The following is a 25,526-nucleotide window of genomic DNA, read 5'->3' as shown; positions in this document are numbered from 1 at the left end:
TATAATCATAAAAATTAATGTAAATGAATACTTTCCAACATTTGACGCCATCTAGTGGATAAGTTCTGTATCGCGCTCAACAATTACAAAACATTTGGTTTTTACGTCACTGAATGTAGTCAAAATGCGTGTCTGTGCACGTGTAGCGGTGTTGATCTGCGAGGGCTTGCCAGTGTAATGCAGAAAGCTTTACATTTGCAGGTAAGAAAGTGCATGATTCTTGTTGTTCGGGTCGTATCTACGATTTAACTTTATGTGTAACGCATAATTGACATGCAATGTCTTTGTTGACCCTTTTCACACTCGCAAGTAGAAAGTAGATTTGAAATGGCGCGAGGAAGGGCTCAGACGGACTCAACTGCTTCGAAGCAGACGAAGAACATCAATTCAAAGAAAAGACCGAATGATGAACCTCCTCAAACACTCTCCAAAAAGCTAAAAGCCAAACAGAAAGCCAAGACGGCACCAAAAGCGGGTGAGGAAAGCTGTGAGTTATGTCTTTCAATTGCATAGTTTGTTTTAAAAATACAAAAAGTTTAATTTAACGGCCTGAGGGCAAATATAAAACTATTTTTTTCGAAACTAACCAGTCGCTAATTTAGATTTCCTGGTGAGCTAAACTGGGTTTGTGTAATGTAACAGACACCTACATACAAGCAAGTGTGAAATGGGCTGGAGGTCAAAAGAAAGTGGGCCAAACAAGTATCCTTCACTACATTTACAAAAGCACCTTGGGACAGAGCATCCATTCTCAACTGCGCCAGGTGATGACAATCATATAATGCATATATACAGTATATGGTGATATGTATTACTATGGAGTTGCCTATACACTCTGCACTTTATGGAAAACTAGTGCAAGTCCTCAACAACAACAATATTACAGTACTATGTACTACTCTTCCTTGTGATATAGTGTCTGCAAGAGCCTTTCATACGCTCTCTTGGAGCCTACCAACTTCACCGCACAGCCAGCCCCTTTGACCGGAGGGTCACTTGTCTGGAATGGCATCCCACCCATCCCACCACTGTTGCAGTGGGCTCCAAAGGTGGAGACATCATCCTGTGGGATTACGATGTGCTGAATAAGAGAACTTTCATACAGGGGGTGAGATGAAGCTGGATTGTGAAGTGAAGAATATATTGTTCAAAGTGAAGACAAAAAGTACTTTCTAGAGTTATAGCAGCATTTGTTTGCAGACGCAACTTGGTTTGATATTTATCTAATCCAATGACATTCATACATTAAGTTTCACTTAAAGGGATAGTTCAACCAAAAATGCAAATTCTGTTGTTAATTACTCACCCTCATGTCGTTCCAAACCCGTAAGACTTTCGTTCATCTTCGGAACACAAATGAAGATCTTTTTGATTAAATCTGTGAGCTTTTTTTCCTCAATAGACAGCTACGCAACTGACACTTTGAAACTTTAAAAAGTTTATAAAGAGATTATAAAACTAATCCGTATGAATTGAGCTGTTTAGTCCAAATTTTCTGAACTTTTTCTTTATATTATGAACAGATTTAATTTAGACTTTTATTCACATAAACATTGATCAGCGAACATAAACAGAAGCTCAACTGAACCTGCTGTTGGGGCGGCAGTGGTTCAGTGGTTCATGTAGTTTGTCTGCAAACCGAAAGGTTGGTGGTTCGATCCCCGGTTCCACCTGACCAAGTGTCGAGGTGTCCATGAGCAAGACACCTAACCCCAGCTGCTCCCGACGAGCTGGATGGCGCCTTGCATGGCTGACACCGCCGTCGGTGTATGAATGAGTGCGTGAATGGGTGAATGTGAGGCAATATGTAAAGTGCTTTGGTGGCCATTGGGTCTGTGAAAGCGCTATATAAATGCAGTCCATTTACCATTTGACGCACGAGAACGAACCTCTTGCTGAAGCTCCAACGTGCTGCGTAACAAGAGAATGAACCTCATTGGTTCTCGCACGTCAAGCGAACAACTGATTTGTGAGCTGATAAATGACAGATTTAAAATTTTTGGGTGAACTAACCCTTTAAGTGTCCAAATACTTTTGGGGTCCCAGTGAAATGTAGTGTACATATGAATGGTTAAATCACTTAAAATTAAAAATGTAAACATTAATGTGTAAATAGTGTACTATAAACTATTAAAAGTATTGATTAAGAATACAGTAAAAGTAAAGTTCAGCATTTTCAGATTTTAAACAGATTGTAGATGCAGTTTTGGTGACTGCTGAGATTTTCTCCTCTGTTCTTTATCCTAGATGGGTCCTGGAGATGCAATAACAGGCATGAAGTTTAACCAATTCAATACCAATCAGCTGTTCACCTCATCTATTTGGGGTTCGACCACCCTTCGGGATATCAGTGGATCGGTTATACAAGTCTTTGCCAAAACAGATTCATGGGAGTAAGATCCTTTATTAGCACTTGTGGCTGTTCTCCCATTTGCTTTCAAATAAACAAAGACCACACAGAGATTTACAGTACTTGAAACTTGATTTGAGGCTTGAGCTGATACTTTGTCCTGTTGATGGACACTTCTGTTCATTCAGTTGAATTATAGTATAACAAGTGTGCGACATTAGTTATCGGTATTTCATTCAGTTGACTCTTAAACATGCTTGTGCTTGAAGTTTCACACAGTTACAGTGAATATATAAAATTCAGTTCCATAGATAAAGTGTGAAGTTAATATATTTGTGTATGTTTTGGTCGTCTGATTGGTATGAAGTTGGATAAACCCTGTGATAGATCAGAGGATGAAATCATTTGATAATTTTTTTGCAGTTAGTTATGATATAAATGACAGTATACTATGTTCATCGTCTCCATGTCTTCATCATTTATTAAGTTGCTTTAGGCCATTTAAGAGTAATCCATCCATTTAGTCAATAACATTGTCATTTATAATTTGTAATATGTATATTTGAACCGTAGCATGTTATTGGCGAACATGAAGACCATTATTTGTCTTCACCTTCCTCATGTTGTTGTGCTGGTTTAGTTGCTTATTTTTCAACCCATAGTCCTCCCTGAGCATTGAGTCCTCCCTCATCATGGCCATACTTGGTTTTGGCAGTTGTATCTAGATCCTTCAAGCTTGTGTTTGTCTATTGTATCCACGCAGAAGGGAGCTGGTGACTTTATTGGGGGGATGAAGTTCTGCCCCACAGATGTGTCCAAAATCTTTGTCGCTTCTGGTGATGGCACAATCAGCGTGCAGAGTTTTGAGGGCTCCCCAAGTCAGATATTGTCTCGAACCCCAGACTGTGGCCATGACCACCATGATCTTTGGTGAGGACAGTGCTTGTTTGAATTGTTCAGCAGTGTTAGGAAATCAAGAATATTTTTAGGTGATGTTTATATCTATTTCTTATTAATGTTTAGTATTCCATATTGCTGGAAGAACAACTGCCCTTAAACTGCAGACAAAACAACAACCGATCTATACTGCATATTTCTTTACACAGTTACTGTATCTCAGTCTATTCTTTCACTTTTTAAAGTCGTCATGAAATCAAAATTTACCCTATTTACTTTACTGCCGCAAATTACTAGTCGTGTGTTGAACCCGACTAGTACCTGACACAGAGAAAAATTAGTTTGTTGTGGTAATATTTAATGAAAATTTGAATGGCGTTCCTTTTCTAATGACGTCAGTTTTAAGGTTTGGGTTGAATATCCTTAACAACTCCCCTCCAACCGTCAGTCTTCTCTGAGCGAGGGATAGAGAGGAAGTGTGCTAAAGTAAAACCCGCCCTCTATTCAATATTCAGTTTCACTTGGAAATACGTCACAACCCTGAAGTAAAGTCGGTTGCAACTTCCGGTTCTTCACGGGGACTTTAAAAAAGATCCATTTCACTGTCATATATTATTAGGTATAAATTGAATATTACATGAAGATGTAAATGTGTATATGGTTTTAATGCCACAAATGTCACTCTCACAGTTACTGGTACTGCTGTGTGGACGTGTCTGTTAGCCGTCAGATGCTTGCGACTGGGGACAGTACTGGAAGACTTCTCCTGCTTGGCCTGGATGGAAAAGAAGTAAGTGAGGGAAATATCTAAATCAATTCTCATTGCCAAAATCAAAAATAAAGCTCTCTGATATACATATGTTTGTAAACGTATTAAGATTTTCAAAGAGAAGCTGCACAAAGCCAAAGTGACCCATGCAGAATTTAACCCTCGCTGTGACTGGCTGATGGCAACGTCCTCAGTTGATGCTACGGTCAAGCTGTGGGACCTCCGAAATATTAAAGACAAAAGGAGTTATATTGCTGAAATGCCTCATGAGAAACCTGTCAATTCTGGTAAGAGACCAAATTATCAGAAAAGTGAGGAGGGGAACACGTAATAAATTTTAAAAAGCCTCTCAACTGTACAATAGGTTTAAATGCGAAAGAAATTTAACGAATGTTCTTTTTTTTCAGTGTACTTTAATCCGACAGACAGCACCAAACTCCTTACTACAGACCAGAGGAACCAGATCAGGGTATATTGCTCATATGACTGGTCTAAACCTGATCAAATAATTATTCATCCTCACCGGCAGTTCCAGCACTTAACGCCCATCAAGGTCTAAACTTCCTTAAGTCTAAACTGCATGTTTTAACTGTTTGCCTTTTTCCAAATAGTTTATCTTGTAATCAAATCTATAGGCATCTTAGTGGTTTTATAGTTTCATTTTGGTCTTTTTTTTCTCTCAGGCAACCTGGCATCCCATGTATGACCTCATCATTGCTGGCCGTTATCCAGATGATCAAGTATTAGTCAATGACAAGAGAACTATTGACATTTATGATGCCAACAGTGGTGATCTTGTGCACCAGCTGAGAGACCCCAATGCTGCTGGTATCATATCTGTAAGCAAGTTTTGTTTTTTCCTTTTAAATATTGTACAATATTTAACATCATAGTGTTAATTATGATTTTTAATCATATATACACAATCATTCAACCATTTAGGTTCAGTAAGATTTTTTTTTTTTAAAGAAATTAATACTTTTATTCAGCGAGGACACATTTAATTGATCAAAGGTGACCGTAAAGACATTTGTAATATCACACAATATTTCTATTTCAAATAAATGCTGTTCTTTTGAACTTTCTATTCATAAAATTATCCTGAAAAAAAAAATCACCATCTCAACAAAATATTAAAGGGATAGTTCACCCAAAAATGAAAATTTTGTCAGTAATTACTCACCCTCATGTTGTTCCAACCCAGTGAGACCTTTGTTAATCTTCGGAACACAAATTAAGATATTTTTTATTAAATCTGAGAGCTGGATCACTCCTCCATAAGCTTCTAAGGGATTGAAACTTGTCGGCCCTGAAAAGTTATTAAAGGGGTCATATGATGGTACATGCACTTTTACAAGTTGATTTTACTTAAATGTGTGTTGGCAGTGCCTGTACACATCCATCATATAATGATAAAAATCCATCCAGATTTTTATCATTATACATAATGATCATAACGTTTATAATGACAGGGATTAAAGTTCTCTGTCGCTACGACGGATTTCCGTTGATTGCAGCGAAATTAAAATGACATTTTAAAATATATTAAAATAGAAAATGATTGTTTTAGTAAAACAAAACAAAAACTCTTTTACTGTATTTTTCATCAAATAAATGCACCCTTCTTTGAAAAATGCAAAAACAAAAATATTACTGACCCTACATGTATGAATGGTAGTGTATATAGGTTTATATACACACAATTGTTTACTGATAACATCGCAGTTGCAAATATCTTAATATCTCACGTTTATTTTATTGCAGCTCAACAAGTTCAGTTCAACTGGGGATGTGCTGGCTTCTGGAATGGGTACAATATAATTTGTTTTCTTATAATCATAGTAGTCAAGAGTGCTACATGACTTAATTAATTTGAAAAGTTGTACACTTTAATTACAGGCTATAACATTTTAATCTGGAACCGAGGGGACACACTGAACAGTGTTAATTGGAAACAGACAGTGGAGGACAGTGGAGGCAGAGCTGGAACCTCCAGATCTCAGCGCAGCGCCCAGCAGCGCACGAATAGAGACAGAAGAGCAGCTGCTAATGATACCAAGCTCAAGAAAAAGCTGTCATCTTTGTCTTCAACAGAAACCAAGTCAAAGACCAAGAGCAAGACTGAATGCAAGACATCAAAAGTGAAGAAAAAGTGAGAAAGAATATACTGAGCTTTAAGACTAGATTCAGTACTTAGTGTCTCAGGTCTCATTTCTTCTGCTCATTTCAATGAATAATTCCTGGAACAACAAAAATTAAAATAAGGACTTTTTTGTAGGTCCTAAAATAATGTATCTTCTGTTCAAAATAAACTTTTGTACTTTTACATCAAACACTTGGTTATGTGTCTTTGTGAGTGTAATAAAACATGTATTGTATTTAAGAACCAAAAAAAAATAAGCCATGGTTGGAGGTGAAGAAAATCAAAGCAATTCAAACTGACAACAAAGATTTTTGAATTAATTACAAACTGTATTTTGAGTCATATAAGCCAGGTACAAATGATCAGGATGTTACATTAATAACTGGTATTTTTATTGTTAGTTAAGACTTGCGTAGCTGAATGAAAGTAACATTTGCAAGGCGACCAAGAATATCAATCCAGGCCTGCTGCTCTGACTCCAGCCTCTGGTTTCGGGCCTGGTAGGCTGAATAGATCGTCCCGAGGATGAGGGTCTCAAACCGGGCCTGAGTGAAAGAGTAGTCTTGCTCTTCCAGCATAGCCAGTAACTTCTCCATTGCAGACACAGTCTTTGGAATACTGTCGTTTATAAGAGATAAGAAAGCTCGCCCTTGTCGCATAGATGCTATTTCTTGATCCCGCATGACAACATTATTGTCGACATCAATCTCCAGTCCTCTCCATAAGAACTAGGATTTTAAAAAAAGAGGGAATGTAAAATATATATATGAGTGCTGTCAAATCACATCTAACATAAAAGTTTGTGTTTATAATATATATGTGTGTGTGTGTGTGTATATATATATATATATATACACTGTTTATACATACACACAGGATATATACTTGTGTGTGCGCGCAACCATATATGTATGCACATATATATATATATATATATATATATATATATATATATATATATATATAAAGTTCATCATCTGTATGGAGCCCCAACAAAGACAAAGGAATTATCTCAGTGCTTCTGTTTGTTCATTTAAATGAGAAACTTGAAATATAGTGTTCCCCCACACTAGCACACAAGTTTTTTCCATTATTTTTTCTTTTTTTACAAAAAAACCTAACATTTTACAAGCAAGTGCAATGTTTCTTGGAGCTTGGAGGAACAAATGCAAAGATTCTTTGGGGAATGCAAAAGCATTGAAATATCAATTATATTTAAATATTTTTTTCCCATTACCATGTCCCTTTAGGGCTTCTTCAGTATTTATACTTGTAGTTTAATCAAGAATTTAGATTAAAATCGTAGTATTTATCATTTTACAGTTTTCTATAGTGTGAGAATGTTTTTAATATCTTTTTTAGAATTTTTAATTCCATGTTGTTTTCCAATAGTGTCATAAAAACGGCATGCATAATATTTGTAGACCAATTAGAAATGTTTAAAATATTTTTAGATGGAGTATATAATATAATTCTGCTTCTGTGAACTAATAAAGGCTATTAAACTTTATATGAACAAATGGTCATGATCACGTCAGAGTGTATAGAGGAATTGTATTGTATCATTCCAGTGACATAAATCAATGTTTTAACTACAATATTGAATTCGACTAATGTATGGTGAAATCAATTGTTACGTTGAGTGCTTTGTGGAATGTACGGATATATTTTCTTACCTCAAACATCAGGTTAGCATCACTTACAGATCTGATAAAACCCCGAGGTGCCAATCCTCCGTGCAGAACCGCAGAAACATCTGCACGACAGCACACACAGACTCACGACTTACAGGAAAACATTAAGTCTGAACTGTTCGAAAACAAGTCTGAGCTGAATTACTATTGATCAGTGCTATGCGAGCAATTGCATGTCAAAGTTGAGTATAATGTAAAACGAACGATTTCAACAGTGCTCGAAGGAATTTAAAGAAGGAAAATATCTGAATCTGACGTCATGATTGGCACAAATCATGTCCAGCTGCATGCCACAGAATGTCAGTGCCACTTTCCCAACAGCACTGGAACAGCTAATAAAATCCAGCCTATTACAATATCATAAGGAAAACCTAATGCATGTGTGAACAAAATAAAACTGTATAGCAAAAAGATTTACTATGTCGTCGCGTCAAGTTCAAAAGTCTTTACCTGAGTTATTCCAGGGCTCCCTGAAGCCAATGAGAAACAGGACAACACATACCAACAACATTGCCACAGATATATAATTCCACTTGATTCACGCAGCTTTCAGTCGTTATCCGTTTTGTCCCACACACAAAAAACAGGATTCCTGATTTAGTCTAGTGCGTCGCATTTTTCCACCTGCGGAAAAAGACAATTTGAGCCAAACTGGGAGAGAGAAAAAATGTGACTACAAGAGTGGCTTATATCTATTTCCCTTTTTTTGTAATTTGTAAATACTATATAGATGGTGTTATATAATTAATCTGAATTAAGCATACTTATTGAAATAAATACATTGTTTGTTTTTCGAAATGCAGTGCAATGACAGTCCTCCAACACACTGGGGCAGCAGAGAGTCAAGTAAACGCGCGGTGACGTCAATACGAAGAAATGTGCTGTTTACTTCCTAGGGCTGACTTTTACAGGCAGTCTTCTGGTATGGTAAAGATTTAACACATGCTAACATTTATAAATAATATTATCTGAATGCGCATATGCTGTCTGCAGAGTTATATCTGACAAAAAAAATCTGTTGCGTTTGATTGTGGACTCATTAGTAAGGTAACTTATAAGTTAAATAGATCCTAATCTAGATGGTTTATGCTAGCATTAGCTACATAGCTGGCCAGTTTACCATAGATGGACATAATTTGGCTGACAAATTGCTCAGTCAAAACTAACGCTTATGTGAACACTAAACCGGTAAGTTTCATGTTTTGAACCGGTGGAAACGTCTGAAATGCAAAATCACCAATGAACGTATTCTTAATCTGTATGCAATTGTGCTTGTGTAGATTGCAAGCAGCAGATTCCTTCATAAACATGGCTTTACATCAATCTGTCAGTTATTTTAGAGCCAAGTGAGCGTTAAATCCCATGGCAAATCCCAGCCTGCCAGTTAATATTTAAGGCTACACGAATGCCACCATCTGAGAGACAGCTGACTCCGTAAGTCATTTATCAAGTATTCAGGTAAAGCTACTTCAGATTCAAGGTGCCATGGAGTCTGGTGAGGATGGAGGCTACAGCGTTGGAGGTCCATCGGGGGATGAAAACTACTTCCAGGGTTACACCTTTACCGATCGCTCCCATTCCAGCCGTGTTGTGAAGAGCATCATGGACTTGTGTCTGGAGGATGGTCTGTTTGCAGATGTCATCGTCACTGTGGACAGCAAAGAGTTCCAGCTTCACCGCCTGGTGCTCTCGGCACAAAGCAGCTTCTTCAGGTCCATGTTCACCTCTAACCTTAGAGAAGCTTATGATCGTAACATTGAGCTGAAGGACGTCAGTGCACCTGTCTTCCAGTCGCTGGTGGACTACATCTACCATGGAACAATAAAACTAAGGGTTGAAGACCTGCAGGACACCTATGAAATGGCTGATATGTATCAGCTTACTGCCCTCTTTGAGGAGTGCTCTCGCTTCCTATCACGAACTGTGGTTGTTAAGAATTGCCTGCAGGTGAAACCTTCATTTTTGATTTATAGCATACACAAAAATTATTTGATAAAGGTCAGCTGAATCAGTCGGAAACTGTTGACCGCTCTTTCTTTCAGATTATGTGGTTGGCGGACAGACACAGTGACCAGGAGTTGTATACGGCTGCCAAGCACTGTGCAAAGATTCACCTGGTTCAGCTGCACCAGACAGAGGAGTTCCTGAACATGCCTTTGTGCCTTCTCATAGACATCATTAAAGGTGAATGAATACAGCAAATTGGATTCACTTCATATGAGAGATTGTGATAAGAAAGAGTCAGAGATCATGTTAATTTGTGTTGTAATTTGCAGATGGGGTGCCAAGCTCACAAAATCCAACTGCAGCTATTGGTACTTGGATAAATCACAACAAAGTCGAACGAGAGGAGTATTCTGATATGCTTCTAGACAGCCTAAAGGTTAGTGATGATTAGGAGTTGGGGAAAAAATAGACATTTCACAGTATTTTTTTTATCACAGTTTATACAGTATTTCATCTCACAATGCTGTATTGATATTCTATATTCATCAGATGAAAATATATTAGTAGTAGTATATGTAGTTAAGGTTGCTACTCGCCTTGCAAAAAAATTACACTTGCCCTAAGACTAATTATAAATTCAATTTAAATTATTTTATATTTGCATTATATAATTTTAAATGGAAAATGATTTGCATGTGTAATAAATATGCAAACAAAAATATTATTTTTTATTTTAAAATAAATTCAATTTCAAGTATGTAACACATTTTAAAAACAACAAAGGCTGCAAATAAAACCCCTATGCATCTCAGACAACATCATAGGCTTTGGAGAAAAAATATATCTTCAACCTAGATTTAAATATGGCCATTGTGGAGGAAGACCTAACAAAAAACAGAAGTGCATTCCACAACCTGGGGGCCGCAACTACAAACGCCCGATCACCCTTGGTTTTCAAGCAGGAATGAGGAACAGAAAGATCCTGATTAGTTACTGATTTGAAAAAATAAAGAGACCTAGGTACAAAAGGAGATCAACAATGTACTGTGGGGCTAAACCATACAGCAGAACATTAAATTTAACTGGTAGCCAATGTAGGGAAGCATTTTGGACTAATTGCTGGTGTGAAAAAAGTAGACTGAGACAAACCACATATAATTTGCATTGCAACTGGGATGTGATAAATGCGTGAAATACTAATTTCCAAGTCCTTCTAAGAGAGAGGAAGCATTTTGATTTGGCAATGGATTTGAGATGAAAAAAGCTTCATTTAATAATGGCATTTATCTGCTTATCAAATAGGTCAGAATCAAAGCTGACACAGTTCTTCACTTTATCATGCAAGGTTAAAGAACAGAGTACCTAACTGATTTTCAAGGTCAGAGATACACAATGAAGGACCAAAGGCAATGGCCTCAGATTTATCCTCAATAAACTTAAGAAAATCTTCAGACATCCATAATTTTAACTTCCTCAAGACAAAAGATGAGATTACTGATGTAACAAGACTCATTTGACCTAACAGGAAGGTAAAGTTGTGTATCGCCAGCATAACAATAAGCTAGACTGTACTAAAAGACAGAGCCGGGAGGAAGCATATACAGAGGAAAAAAGCAGAGGATGGAAATGGAGCCTTGTGGGATGCCACATGTAATTAGATTAGAAGATGAGGAGTGGATATCAGTACTTATAGAAAAAGTTATGTCTTTAAGATATGAGAAAACCAACTTAATGCAACCCCCTGGAATTTATTTTTATTTTTATTTTATTTGCAAAGAGAATTTGCAATTATAGCTGGAAATTATGTAGTTATTATAATTATAAAGGAAACTTTCTAAGCACGCTGAAAATGTATGCAATGTTTTTTAAAGTTTTAATACATTTTCTAATTTATGCTATCAGAAGTCATTCTTGCAATGCCCAGAAAACCTAGATCGTTCTGACCAGTTTAAAATGTTGACGCGCAGAATTCATAACCAATTGTTGTTTATTATTACTATTGTATTATTCGCATGCTCATTGTTGGCTTTGTTGCAATTTAGGAGATTGGTGAAAAAGTGCACATATACCTAATTGGGAAAGAAGACACACGCACACACTCATTGGCAGTGTCTCTTCACTGTGACGAGGATGATGCCATCAGTGTGAGTGGCCAGAACAGCCTGTGTCACCAGATCACGGCTGCCTGCAAGCATGGGCCCGATCTATATGTTGTTGGGGGCTCCATACCACGGCGCATGTGGAAATGCAACATGCACACTATGGACTGGGAGCGCTGCGCCCCCCTGCCCCGGGACCGTCTCCACCACACATTAGTGTCTGTGTCTACAGAGGATGCCATATACTCGTTGGGAGGCAAGACCCTTCAGGACACTCTCTCCAACGCTGTCATTTGCTATACAGTACAGGACAACATATGGAAAGAGACCACTCAACTAGACACAGCCGTGTCGGGTGCAGCCGGGGTCAATTTGGGAGGCACCATTTACCTTTTGGGTGGGGAGGAAAATGACATGGACTTCTTTACCAAACCTTCTCGCCTTATCCAGTGCTTCGACACAGCCACACAGAGGTGTCAAACCAAGCCCTACATGCTGCCTTTTGCTGGATGCATGCATGCCACCGCCCATAAGGACCTTATATTTGTGGTGGCAGAGGGCGACTCTCTGGTGTGCTATAACCCACTGCTGGACAGCTTCACTCGGCTGCGCTTCCCTGAAGTGTGGAGCTGCGTGCCATCTCTATGGAAAGTGGCCAGCTGCAATGGCTGCATTTATGTTTTTAGGGATAAATGCAAGAAAGGTGACGCAAACACGTTGAAATTGAACCCTGCCACGTCGGTGGTCTCAGTAATTAAGGGAATCAAAATCCTCCTTACAAACTGGCAGTTTGTTTTGGCCTGAGATGTTCTACGTAATGCAAAGGACCATGATAAAAATGAACTATGGTGATTTAATAGACCGCAGTCGTGTAGAAGTTGTTACTGTGATGCAGTGGTACAAGCTTTATAATGTCATGTGAAGTGTTACACTGTAGGACACCGTAAAGTGTTGATGAAGGCCAAATGTAATGTGTAATGTTTGTCAGTATCTGCAGTGTCATTTGCAGTTGACCATTGAAGTTTGTCAAGCTTTAGTTTAGTATTTCATTTGGATTTCAAAAGGAATTTATATTTGAATTTCCTTTTAAACCATTAACATTCCACAACACGTTTCTAACACCACAAGAACTAATGTGTACACATCATTTACTGAATTAGCAGAATAAATGTGCTGTGTATACAGCTGTGAATTGGATATCATAACTACCTTAAATAAGTGATAGTGTGCAATATATGGTGTCTTTCAAATATCTGCCAAGATACACTGAATGTAAGGAAATGTTCTCAGATCAACCATGCAAAACATCCTCAAGGATGTTGACAAAAGTATTTAGTACCACTGTCAAGGGGCGTTTAAATAATGTTCATAATGAAAGTATGAACTTATCTCTCTCTTACTGATAATTTCTCAATTGTCACCTCAGATTCCCCTTTCTCAGTGGTTTATGACTGGACAGGAACTTTATATTCGTTTCCACCTTAAGCTGGTTTGCAAAATGTGTGCTACAACTGTTAATATTTTACTTATGCAGTATATGAAGATGCAGTTCATTTTACATCTGCCAGAGACATAGCATATTCTTGTTGACCTTTTGGAGCTAGTTCAAAGTATTGTTACTAAAAATGACTGAATTAACTTTTGAAAATCTTTGTTGTTTGACTCAGTACTTTCGGTCAACTTTACTCTTGAATTAAAAGGCAAAAATAATGTACGCATTTCGTTTCATGTTTCCCCCTTTGCATAACAGTTGTGATAATGCCACCCTTCATGTTGTTCCAAACCTGTATGACTTTTTTTTCTGCAGAACAAAAAAGTAGTTATTTTGAAGAATGCTTTGGTCTATATTCAGACTGCCAGCAAAAATTTAAAAAATTGCACATCCAGATGGGTTTTTGAAAGTCTGGACAGCAATAAAACACATGAAATCTTTTTTTCTTTTTTCATCTGATTCAACCCACATTTGGAGGTGGTTTGAAATGCGATTCCTTTCAGATTTTTACAGATGCGTCTCATTCTGGATGCTCTGGCTGCTCAAATCCGATTTCAAATTGTCTTGCGATATCATCAAACCATAACCGATAACAGATTTCTAACAGACAGCTCGAGCTCCAGCGAGGAGGAGCGAATGTAGTTTGGGTCTAATGGGTGGAGCTAGAATATCCAACCACACCCAAACCCTACCTACAACAACACTATCCCTCCACCCCCTTAGAGCTCCAGAGAGGAGGAGCGAATGTAGTTTGGGTCTAATGGGTGGAGCTAGAATATCCAACCACACCCTAACCCTAACAACACTATCCCTCCACCCCCTTAGAGCTCCAGAGAGGAGGAGCTGGTCGTCATTTGACTCTGCAGTGAGTACCACTGGTCCATTTTTCTTGCGTCTCGTCACACATGTGCGTACGCCTACATTGTTACTAAAGAAACCATGCAGATAGGCTGGTTATGTCTGGACACACACACATCTCATTTGATCACTTGCAATAATAGTGCAGACATTCTGCCTAAAAAGATCTGATTTGAGAAAAAAAAGTCTGAACATAGCCTTAGTGTTTTTTGGCCATACAGCGAAAGTCGGTTGGGTCCAATGTGGTTTTGAAACATTCTTCAAAATATCTTTTGTTTCACATAAGAAAGGAAGTCATTCGGGTTTGGTACAACGTGAGGGTGAGTAAAAGATGACAGAATTTTAATTTTTGGGTGAACTATCTCTTTAAGGAGATGTTAACACCAAAAACTAAGAATAAAAAGTTTGTTTTCTTCACCCTGTTTTAAAACAGACTTGTATCACTTGAAATAAATATTTGTGTTGCTGTGCTTTCTAACTTGTATTTCAGTTTTTATAAATTCTACACAATACAATCCCCAAAACGCGTTAAAGCAGTGTGTTAGCATTTTAGGAATTGTGTTATAACAAAGACGTGACTTACAACCACCAGACGTTTTCTTTAGTAACATAAGCCATCTTGTGAATGGCAAGGTAGTAAATACTCCCTATTTGTATCTGTGAAGCTGGGTGTAAAAGGGGAAGGAAGGGCCGAAGAAAGCCAGGTTCAGTTGAGAACCCGACAATTCGATCCCATTGATGTGTTTCAAGAAGCAGCGGTACTGTAACTCAAGACAAATACCATGTCAGACTTTGTGAACTATTCTAAGCATCAGTTGCTGACACCAAGGCTGGGGGGCTGGGAGGTGGCACAGCAAGCGGCTTAACAAGGCCCACCCACAGGAACTGCCACTCTATGAGGAGCGTTTGACTCGCTCTGCTTCACCGTTGTGAAATATCTGGCTGTTTTTAGACTTCACATGATGTCCAAACCTCTGCTGTAGCTCGGGACTAAATGTTTCTGTAAGTTGTTTTTTTCTTAAGGGTCATTCATAGCTGTGTTGCTTAAGCCTCTTAACGTTGTGAGGATGTGGAGGTGAACACCACTACTCTTGGTGTGAAGATCGGCGGATAAGTGTCTTTTTGTGACCTTGGATCTTTTCAGAGGCTGAAGCTGGATTCCACCAGGGACACATGGTCCAGAGTGACAAGGCCATCTGCTGTAGCGCCAGCACTAAAGTGGGAGGGAGGAGAAAGATGAAGGGGTGGTTTGTAGGGGGTGAGGGTACAGAGAATTCCTCCTCCTCGGGTGTGGAAGGACTAGATATTCTAGGAGATCATTGCCAGCACCTTGGATTGAGACTTATTTCTTTAGTGTCACATTTTTTCCTTCAACTTTCTTTCCCAGCTTTCCAAAGGGACTGAGGTTGGGTCTTTAACGTCAAAAGAAATCATGATTTTGTGATTCATATGACGTGTTTTCAAAGTGATGAGCAATGAGGATCTGTACTCAGAATACCTCGCAAGCCGTGGATCCAGTTTCTTCAACATCTCTTTGCACCCAAAGCTGAGTGTTGTGGATCAGCGAAGCAGGTGGGTGCAGATTTCTAGGGTGGAATTGACGGGTGAAAGACAAAAAAATTGCACGCTTGCACTTCCCCAGACGGCCGAAGAGCCAAACGGATGGTTATTTTTATGAGGGACTTTGTAGCAGAAATGGGTCAGGACCAAACCAAACAGCAGATTGAGAAGGGACTGAAGCTCTACCAGTCGAATGACACGGAAAAGGCTTTATATGTCTGGATGAAAGTGTTAAGGAAGACATCTGATCCTGGGGGGAAGTTTCGAGTTTTAGGGTGTCTGATCACAGCACATTCAGAAATGGGGAAATACAAAGAGATGCTACAGGTAAGAGCTGCTTATACAACCGTCCTCCTGCTCTCGTGCCTTGATACTCTGTCAAAAAACTTAATTCCATCTACTGACATGTGGAGTAAACTGTGTAAATGGATCATTTAAATTGAGGGATCATTCATTTAAATAGACCTGTATGACTTTATTTCTTCTTTTCCATATAATGAAACTCAAACGGGATCGAAACAACATTGGACCCCATTGACTTTCATTGTATGGTCAAAAAGCACTTTTTTGTGTTCTGCAGAAGAAATAATGTTATACATGTTTGGAGCAACATGAGGGTGAGTAAATGAACTATCCCTTTAAATGCTTATGTCTGGTAAATAATTGATAAATACACACACTGAGATATGATTTGCACCAATTTGCTTGCAACCTTATTGAGACAGATTTCTGACTGATATATATACCAATGCGAATAATGCGAAACACGCATATAATATATAACTTCCATAGTTACATGGAAGGTAAGGAGAGCCACATGCAATTTGATCCTCAGCACCGAGCATCTTGTTGACATAAACCTCCTTGCAGAGGGACCTGCTTTCCCGAGTTCAGCATAGACTTCATTTGCACTGTGATGTGTTTAAACAACTGTAGCTCTCACATAATAATAATAAAGTATGCTTGATATCTGTTGTGGTATGAAGACCATTTTAACAGTAGTACATTGTCGTGTCTAGCGTCATATCTGGTTGCAACAGGATTCATTTTTCCCAATGGGGAAACACCTGAATACGCTTTTTATTTTTAAATAGTTGTATTAATGAACTATCTTCTGTTGTTTTCTGTCCCCATGTACATGCAACCATCGAACAGTACTCCCTAGCTCAGATAAACACAGCCAGAGAGATGGAGGACCCTGACTACCTGACGGAGGGCTACCTGAACCTGGCACGCAGCAACGAGAAGCTTTGTGAATTCCAGAAGACAGTCTCATATTGTGAGACCTGCTTAAACATGCAGGGCACCACTGTTAGCCTACAGCTCAATGGGCAAGTGTGTTTGAGCATGGGCAATGCCTACCTGGGCATTAGCGTTTTCCAAAAGGCCTTAGTGAGCTACGAGAAGGCCCTGCGATACGCTCACAACAACGATGACAAGATGCTGGAGTGCAGGGTCTGCTGCAGTTTGGGCAACTTCTACATCCAGCTTAAGGTATCAATACTTTATCACTCCTTTTTGCTTATGACACACCTACTCATTTTATTATCACTATTTTACTTATTTTATATAATAGTAAAGTCATCAAATGGGTGGATGGAAATGATGGAGTCACCCAAAATAAATTATATATATATATTATTTTTATATCTATAAAATGTCAACTCTTTTCTAGATCCAGTACATACATTATTTTAACTTAATGAGGTGCATTCTGGGATACTTTTAAACAGTATTGAAGGAGTTTCCAAAAATTCTGGACACTTGTTGGCTACTTTTCGTTCACTATCCGCTTATCAATTAAAACTGAATCTATTTGTTTTTTTTTTTAGTTTTAGATCTATTTAGTTTTAGAGTTATTTAAATCTACATGTCCTTCTCAAAAAATTAGCATATTGTGATAAAGTTCATTATTTTCCATAATGTAATGATACAAATTAAACTTTCATATATTTTAGATTCATTGCACACCAACTGAAATATTTCAGGTCTTTTATTGTTTTAATACTGATGATTTTGGCATACAGCTCATGAAAACCCCAAATTCCTATCTCAAAAAATTAGCATATTTCATCCGACCAATAAAAGAAGTGTTTTTAATACAAAAAAAAAGTCAACCTTCAAATAATTATGTTCAGTTATGCACTCAATACTTGGTCGGGAATCCTTTTGCAGAAATGACTGCTTTAATGCGGCGTCTAATGGAGGCAATCAGCCTGTGGCACTGCTGAGGTGTTATGGAGGCCCAGGATGCTTCGATAGCGGCCTTAAGCTCATCCAGAGTGTTGGGTCTTGCGTCTCTCAACTTTCTCTTCACAATATCCCACAGATTCTCTATGCGGTTCAGGTCAGGAGAGTTGGCAGGCCAATTGAGCACAGTAATACCATGGTCAGTAAACCATTTACCAGTGGTTTTGGCACTGTGAGCAGGTGCCAGGTCGTGCTGAAAAATGAAATCATCTCCATAAATTTTTTCAGCAGATGGAAGCATGAAGTGCTCCAAAATCTCCTGATAGCTAGCTGCATTGACCCTGCCCTTGATAAAACACAGTGGACCAACACCAGCAGCTGACATGGCACCGCAGACCATCACTGACTGTGGGTACTTGACACTGGACTTCAGGCATTTTGGCATTTCCTACTCCCCAGTCTTCCTCCAGACTCCGGCACCTTGATTTCCGAATGACATGCAAAATTTGCTTTCATCCGAAAAAAGTACTTTGGACCACTGAGCAACAGTCCAGTGCTGCTTCTCTGTAGCCCAGGTCAGGCACTTCTGCCGCTGTTTCTGGTTCAAAAGTGGCTTGACCTGGGGAATGCGGCACCTGTAGCCCATTTCCTGCACACGCCTGTGCACGGTGGCTCTGGATGTTTCTACTCCAGACTCAGTCCACTGCTTCCGCAGGTCCCCCAAGGTCTGGAATCGGTCCTTCTCCACAATCTTCCTCAGGGTCCGGTCACCTCTTCTCGTTGTGCAGCGTTTTTTGCCACACTTTTTCCTTCCCACAGACTTCCCACTGAGGTGCCTTGATACAGCACTCTGGGAACAGCCTATTTGTTCAGAAATGTCTTTCTGTGTCTTACCCTCTTGCTTGAGGGTGTCAATGATGGCCTTCTGGACAGCAGTCAGGTCGGCAGTCTTACCTATGATTGCGGTTTTGAGTAATGAAACAGGCTGGGAGTTTTTAAAAGCCTCAGGAATCTTTTGCAGGTGTTTAGAGTTAATTAGTTGATTCAGATGATTAGGTTAATAGCTCGTTTAGAGACCCTTTTCATGATATGCTAATTTTTTGAGATAGGAATTTGGGGTTTTCTGTTTTCATGAGCTGTATGCCAAAATCATCAGTATTAAAACAATAAAAGACCTGAAATATTTCAGTTGGTGTGCAATGAATCTAAAATATATGAAAGTTTAATTTTTATCATTACATTACAGAAAATAATGAAATGTATCACAATATGCTAATTTTTTTAGAAGGACCTATACAAATAGTAACACTTTATTTTAAGGTGACATACTTACACGTTTTACATGTACTTAGAATAGAATGACTCTAAATTTTGCATAATTACAAGTAACTTACCCTAACCGTAACTCTATAGAATTTAATTGTATTAATGTAGTTAATTAATATTACCCAGTACTTATTTGAATAATCTCTCAGAAATCAGTCTAAAATGCATTTCCTTTTATAATCAATGTTGAAAACAGTTTTGCTGCTTAATATAAATAGAAAATTCAAAAGAACCACATTTATTAACTGATGAAACCCCTAAGTATGATCATTGTCTACCAGCATCACTGCATACTGTATATTGTTTCATGCCTACAGTTATTTAAGTTCTATTCACTCACTGACAGAGTAGTACAAAGTTTTTACATCACTAACAAACTGCCAAAATGTTATGTACAATGTATCCAATTACAAGTCCGACAAAGCAGGTTTGGCTAAATATAGGCATTTGCACTCACCTTGACACCAGAGATTTGAAGAGAGTAAATCCCCTGGATTGCCAGGAAGGCCTGCTGTAATATGTATGTGATGAAGAGGCATGCAGAGAATGTAAGCGCTACTAGGAGCAATAATAAGACGGCTCCTTTTAGCTGTGGCAGAGATCTGTCTCCCTGCAAAGGAGAAATGATCAGCTTTGAGTGGTTGGTTGCTTTCTGCATTCTCATTTACATCTCTCTGATAATCATATTTATTTAAATGTGTTCATGTATTGACTTGAAATATCTCATTCTAAGTGTATCAGTCAGTTATTTGCAGAGATTTTCTTTATTAGTATTTGGTTAGTGTTTTGAATCAACATTCTTTTAAATGTTCTAAGTTTACATAAAGATTCCCTAATAATTATGTACAGCTTGTTTTATGCTAATAAGTGTCCCTATCTGCATATTTTGTGCTGTTGCAGGATTATGAGAAAGCACTCTTCTTTCCTTGCAAAGCAGCTGAACTGGTGAATGACTATGGTAAAGGATGGAGTCTAAAGTACCGTGCCATGAGCCAGTACCATATGTCGGTGGCCTACAGGAAGCTGATGCGTTTACCAGATGCAATGGAATGCTGTGAGGTACAAACATTTAATATGATTTATGACAACCATTTTTTAAATAATAATGTATGTGTATGACTTTTTATCACATACACTGAAAAAAAAAAAAATTAATTTTAACTTTAAAAGACTAACAAATGTGACAGTAAAAACCAGTTAATTGGTTAACAGTAAGTTCCCCTTCTATATATGGGTAAAAACTACAATAGATTTTATATTTTGTCATTTTACAGTAAAATACTGTTAAATGTACCATTTTTAGAAGTAAAAAGAGCAAATCATTTTAAAATGTACAGTGAAAAGGCATAAATTGACATTCCCAGATTTACGTCTGACACTTCTAATTTGAAGGTTTTTTATTTGAATAATTATGTTCCTTCTTTTCGTTTTTGTTATCAGTTATGTAGTTTTATGTTACATCTTATGTTATTTAATGAATGTTTATTGCATTATTTTATTGTCATGTGTGTTACCATGATAGTGTTTTGTATTTGTATCCGTGACACTGCTAGCACCACCTTCTCAATATTAGTATATTTCTCAGCTTGTGGAAAAGTTACTTGTGATGAACTTTGATTCATGTTGTGGTTTTCTCTTTACCCAAAGTGTTATGGTGAATGTCTGTTTATGTAACAAGTACAAATCAACCTTTAGCAGGCTAGCAGCATGACCTTGCTAATTCAGCAGAAAATGGATGTTGGATTTACTGATTTAAAATGTTATATATTTTTTTGTAAATTACAATTTTAAATGGTAAAATGTACAGGTTTCTCTGTAAATATCTTTACTTTTTACTGTATTTATTATCTACAGAATTATTCTGGCAACCACAGCTGCCAGTTTTATTCAGTAAAAACGACATGATTTTTTTAATTAAAATGGCCACTTTGCTCTTCAAATATAAATTTGGCATATGTATTTATGTTGTAGAGTGCATCATAAACTTAACAATATGGCAGCTTGTGTCAATGGTCACCTGGACGAATTTAAGGCAGCATCTTAATCCCCCATGATGCCGCATGTTGATCATATTTATCAGTCCCCTTGGCGTAACCCTGGCCTCTGAATTTCTGCAGCTCGGGCCACGACACAACTGACAGGTGCAGCTATTTGTAGGGCTAGTTGTGCCAGCCCTCTTTACTATGGCTGATAAAAATACGCCAGTCGAGAGTCCATCCTGCTGAGGTGCCGTCTGAGAGGAGTGTTAATGAAGAGCAGAGCTTACACTTAGCCCCTCGCTAATGACGAGTAGAGAAATATCACAGGCAGTCATTGCTTTGGACTGTGAGCGTCACAATGTGCCGTCTGCAGCAGTGATTTACACACGTCGAACAGTGCAGGGGATTAATGCAGGGTATTCGCCGGCTGTCACGCAACTTTACGATTTGGGGTCTGTTGGTACATACGCTACTGATCAAAAAGTTTGGAATAATTACGGGGTTTTTTATGTTTTTGAAATAAAGTTCACCAAGGCTGCATTTATTTGAGCAAAAATACAGCAAAAACTGTTTAAATTATTGTGAAATATTATTACATTTTAAAATACTGTATGCACATTTATAAACGAGGCCCAAAGGTAATATGTGAAGTCAAATAACATCTGGTGGTGGGACATTTGAGCCACCTGTGGGAACGTCTGAGGGAGGATATATTGTCTGTCGTAAATGGAAGTGACAGTAAGATTAACTTTATGCTTAAACTGTATACTGTATGTGCAATACGTGCAACGTGAAGCTGTTCTTATTTTAGGTATAAGAAAATGTAAAGGAAATATATTTGGCGAAAGCGGTAAAAACAAGCATGCAAAAGCAAACTGATGTTGTAAAAGAAAAATATAAACCTACATGTCACAGTTTAGTATACATGATTCCTTAATATCGACATAAAACCGTATGTCTCTCAGGAATCAATGAAGATTGCATTGCAGCATGGAGATCGACCTCTTCAGGCATTGTGTCTGCTTAACTTTGCTGATATTCATCGCTGTCAGAAAGATGTTGATGTAAGTTTAATGCAAACCCCAATCTCTTTTTTTCTATTTTACTCAAGCTTTCTTTTCAGTATATTGCTAGCATTTATGTTTTTTTTTATCCTTAATCACATTGGATATCATTGCTAGGGATCCTACTGAAAATTACTAGTGCATTTGGCACATCATTTTTATACAAACAATTTTTTCACTCTCCCACCTACACATTATTAGAGTATTGTGCTTTACGGTTATATGATGATTAAAATCATAATTGTCATTTATTTCCTTTTATATTATAACCATGATTAGTAAATGTTGATCAATGGAATTTGCATTAATATACAACATTCTTGCAACTTGCTACAATATTCAATGCTGCAAAAAATGTAAAATATGCATTCTGTAATCAAAACTTTTCACAATTACCTAATTACGGCAGCCCTAATCACAATGTTTTTTGCTTATTCCTGGATTCCTTTTGTAGAATACTCAACCAAGACTGTAACAGTTGCTTTTCTTTATGCGCTCAACTTTAATACAGAAAGCATTCCCTCGTTATGAGTCCTCCATGTGCATAATGTCAGAGATTGGCAACCGCCTTGGACAAGCATCCATCTACGTCGGGGTGGGAAAGTGCTGGATTCTGCAGAAGGAATACGATAAGGTCAAGAAGCTCATTTGATTGTGTAGTTGTTATGATAGATGTCCATTACTGAACATCTGGAATATCTCAAATTTTATGACTTTCACAGGCTCTGGACTCAATGCAAAGAGCACATGATCTGGCCGAGGCGATTGGAAACAAGGTGATGCGTCTATTTTAGATGACGACCCATTAAACCCATTCAGAAGATAAATGCATGCTCTGTATTAGCATTAGCATAGCATTTGGCCATCTATCTCTGTGTTTTTCTGTTCCAGCTGTGCATCCTGAAGGTGCACAGCCTGTGTGAAGGCATCTACCGGAGTAAGGAGCAGCAGGATGAGCTGAGAGAGCAGGTGGTGAAGTTCCTGCAGTGTGTAGAAGAGCTGGAGCTCTACTGTGGCATGTGTGGGGAGTCTATCGGAGAGAGGAACCAGCAGCTGCAGGCCTTGCCCTGCTCTCACATTTTCCACCTAAAGTAGGTATTGTTTATTGCTCTCTGTAACCACCAGCTATGAGGAACTACGCAACTCACTATGTTCCGTTCATACATGCAGGTGTCTGCAGACAAACGGCACAAAGGGCTGCCCAAAATGCCATCGTTCATCAATGAAGCTGGGTTTTGTATGAACTTGCACTCCTGCCTTGGACAAAACGGCTGAATCCCATCACAGTGTCTCGTCTGGGAGCAAAAGTTCCAGGGCCTTCTTCCAGGGAGCGTTCTAGCTGGACAAAAGGAGGTTTTCCAGTGTTTCCATCCTGCTTTTATGGCAACTGGGAATAATGTGGAACTGAAAGGACATGGATTAATAGTTCAGCGCAGAGACGTCATGAATGACAGCAGATCTTTCTTTGAACTGACCTTATAATGCTGCATTGGTGTAAGACAGAAACTTTAAAAACAGCCTTTGATTGGACCATGCAGCATTGCTGTCCTCTTAGTGAGGATATTCATCAAAGAGGTGAGAGCTTTACATATCACGTGGTTTCATAGTGGACATTATTGCTATTATCACAGCTGAACAGAACAAAAAAGTCTACCAAATTTCAAGCCCTAATCAGTATTTTCAGATTGTGTAAATAATTCATGAATGCTATGATCAACTTCATTTGAAAAAGATAAAGGTGTTCTCTTTCAACAGTGTAAGACATGCTGTTCTGTTTGAGTTGGTTTGAGGTTTGCTTTAAGCTTGTAGTAAACTCAAATGTCTCTAACTGCCTCCTGAAACTGTAAAATTCTGAAGTAACAGGGGCGTGTTCAACTTATTAACTTGACCAATTATGCATTTTGTTAACTATTTATATGACAATTATTTATGTCTTTTAATAAGAAACTTACACAGTACACACAACATTACTTTACTGTATCTGACAATAGTTGGATGAATTTTACTTTGAATCAACAAAATGTGAAAAGTAGTCTACATTAAATTCTTTATTTCTTTATTGAATGCATTTATAGGATGTGCGGTTATAAGTAGTTTTCTAACATCAACTTATGTATCATCTCCATTATTTTCTACAACCTTCAGAGATTCACAAAAGAGAATGCACTCTGTATTGAATCAACAAATGGTTTATACCTGTTTCCAACATCTATAGCACTAAAGTATTTGAGTATGATTAATCAGAATGGCCCAAAATTAGTTTTTATCCTAATTTCTTTCTGGGCACTTTAATTGAATAAATAAACAAGTACATTGTTATATATATATATATATATATATATATATATATATATATATATATATATATATATATATATATATAATAAATTTAGAATGACTATGCCCAAATATTACAAGCGGTATATATATTGATCGTTTTTAATATGAACAAACTATTTGATCATTTGAGAAATGTTCATATTCTTTTGTTAATCATTAACTGAAAAATTCTCTAACCTTTCTTTACTGCTAAATTGATTTCTCATCATTTTAAATTGTGAGGATTTCAGGTAGAAATCTGAGGTCATATGCATGTTTTTTTTTACTACAATTTTTAAAGTGGATCATCTTTCTTTGCCCCTGTAATATTTCCATAACTAAATAAAACGCATCCCAAGACATATATTTTATAAAATCGCCCCAAGTATAAGCTTTTGCAACATTTAATCTTGGTTGTGATTAGACATATTCTTACAAATACATAATAAAACAACATGACATGGTGATTTATAATTGTTGAATTGATAAATATATGGGAGCAATATTTAAAAATGCTGCTTATTTATTTCTCTTTTACCTTACTTTAATTTTTATAGTAACTTTTTCCTTTCCTAAAAGCTAATTTCCCTGCATGCTGTGTAAAGCCGTTTCACATCCTGGTTACATACAGGTTATAACTACCTCTCCACATTTCCCCTCACAATACTAGCATGTTTATGCAGTAGAATCTTCTGAAAATGAGACTGGACACATTGTTTAATTAAGATAAGTCCTGTATATACATTCAATGGACTTTTTCTGGTAAATCTTCAATAAAAATTTTTTTTTTGCAGCTTCCTTTCTGATTTCTGGTTTAAGAAGAGACAGTATTTAAAAAA

General features: G+C 37.7%; 4 protein-coding genes across 12 annotated transcripts; 3 read left to right on the top strand and 1 right to left on the bottom strand.

The window, feature by feature from the left end:
• The first annotated feature begins 72 nt into the window (after positions 1-72).
• ddb2 (damage-specific DNA binding protein 2) lies at positions 73-6,349 on the top strand. Of its 4 annotated transcripts, none has more exons than XM_077248897.1 (11): positions 73-201; positions 314-475; positions 643-764; positions 917-1,108; positions 3,114-3,280; positions 3,938-4,037; positions 4,126-4,303; positions 4,424-4,569; positions 4,700-4,855; positions 5,781-5,826; positions 5,916-6,349. In XM_077248897.1, the coding sequence occupies exons 2-11, from the start codon at positions 328-330 to the stop codon at positions 6,170-6,172; spliced, it is 1,512 nt and encodes a 503-aa protein (XP_077105012.1). In that variant the 5' UTR covers positions 73-201; positions 314-327; the 3' UTR covers positions 6,173-6,349. The 4 variants fall into 4 exon arrangements, with proteins under 4 accessions (XP_077105012.1, XP_077105015.1, XP_077105014.1 ...); XM_077248900.1 differs by lacking the exon at positions 3,114-3,280 and adding an exon at positions 2,248-2,393; XM_077248899.1 differs by having other exon boundaries at positions 110-201; positions 311-475.
• Positions 6,350-6,529: 180 nt separating this feature from the next.
• On the bottom strand, positions 6,530-19,943 carry LOC143759215 (protein FAM180A). 2 transcript variants are annotated; one of them, XM_077248895.1, is made up of 4 exons: positions 19,783-19,943; positions 8,304-8,477; positions 7,836-7,915; positions 6,530-6,887 (listed from the first exon to the last, which is right to left on the bottom strand). In XM_077248895.1, exons 2-4 carry the CDS (start codon positions 8,362-8,364, stop codon positions 6,561-6,563), a joined length of 468 nt encoding a protein of 155 aa, XP_077105010.1. In that variant the 5' UTR covers positions 8,365-8,477; positions 19,783-19,943; the 3' UTR covers positions 6,530-6,560. The 2 variants fall into 2 exon arrangements, with proteins under 2 accessions (XP_077105010.1, XP_077105011.1); XM_077248896.1 differs by lacking the exon at positions 19,783-19,943 and adding an exon at positions 8,618-8,636.
• Positions 8,713-14,727, top strand: kbtbd4 (kelch repeat and BTB (POZ) domain containing 4). Of its 2 annotated transcripts, none has more exons than XM_077248889.1 (5): positions 8,713-9,041; positions 9,327-9,800; positions 9,896-10,037; positions 10,130-10,236; positions 11,843-14,727. In XM_077248889.1, the coding sequence occupies exons 1-5, from the start codon at positions 8,979-8,981 to the stop codon at positions 12,701-12,703; spliced, it is 1,647 nt and encodes a 548-aa protein (XP_077105004.1). In that variant the 5' UTR covers positions 8,713-8,978; the 3' UTR covers positions 12,704-14,727. The 2 variants fall into 2 exon arrangements, with proteins under 2 accessions (XP_077105004.1, XP_077105005.1); XM_077248890.1 differs by having other exon boundaries at positions 9,134-9,800.
• rapsn (receptor-associated protein of the synapse, 43kD) lies at positions 14,137-24,125 on the top strand. 4 transcript variants are annotated; one of them, XM_077248891.1, is made up of 10 exons: positions 14,217-14,256; positions 14,536-14,569; positions 14,915-16,136; positions 16,965-17,303; positions 20,226-20,384; positions 22,270-22,368; positions 22,880-23,002; positions 23,091-23,144; positions 23,260-23,459; positions 23,539-24,125. In XM_077248891.1, the coding sequence occupies exons 3-10, from the start codon at positions 15,912-15,914 to the stop codon at positions 23,609-23,611; spliced, it is 1,272 nt and encodes a 423-aa protein (XP_077105006.1). In that variant the 5' UTR covers positions 14,217-14,256; positions 14,536-14,569; positions 14,915-15,911; the 3' UTR covers positions 23,612-24,125. The 4 variants fall into 4 exon arrangements, with proteins under 4 accessions (XP_077105007.1, XP_077105008.1, XP_077105006.1 ...); XM_077248892.1 differs by lacking the exon at positions 14,536-14,569 and having other exon boundaries at positions 14,137-14,256; positions 15,637-16,136; XM_077248893.1 differs by lacking the exons at positions 14,536-14,569; positions 14,915-16,136 and having other exon boundaries at positions 14,137-14,256.
• Positions 24,126-25,526: the final 1,401 nt, after the last annotated feature.

Source organism: Siphateles boraxobius, unplaced genomic scaffold (assembly GCF_051911475.1).
Source record: "Siphateles boraxobius isolate OS27281-9 unplaced genomic scaffold, OSU_SipBor_1 31, whole genome shotgun sequence".
In the NCBI taxonomy this organism is placed as follows: domain Eukaryota; kingdom Metazoa; phylum Chordata; class Actinopteri; order Cypriniformes; family Leuciscidae; genus Siphateles; species Siphateles boraxobius.
The sequence above is the reverse complement of the archived record's forward strand: the minus strand, read 5'-3'. Positions and strand labels throughout refer to the sequence as shown.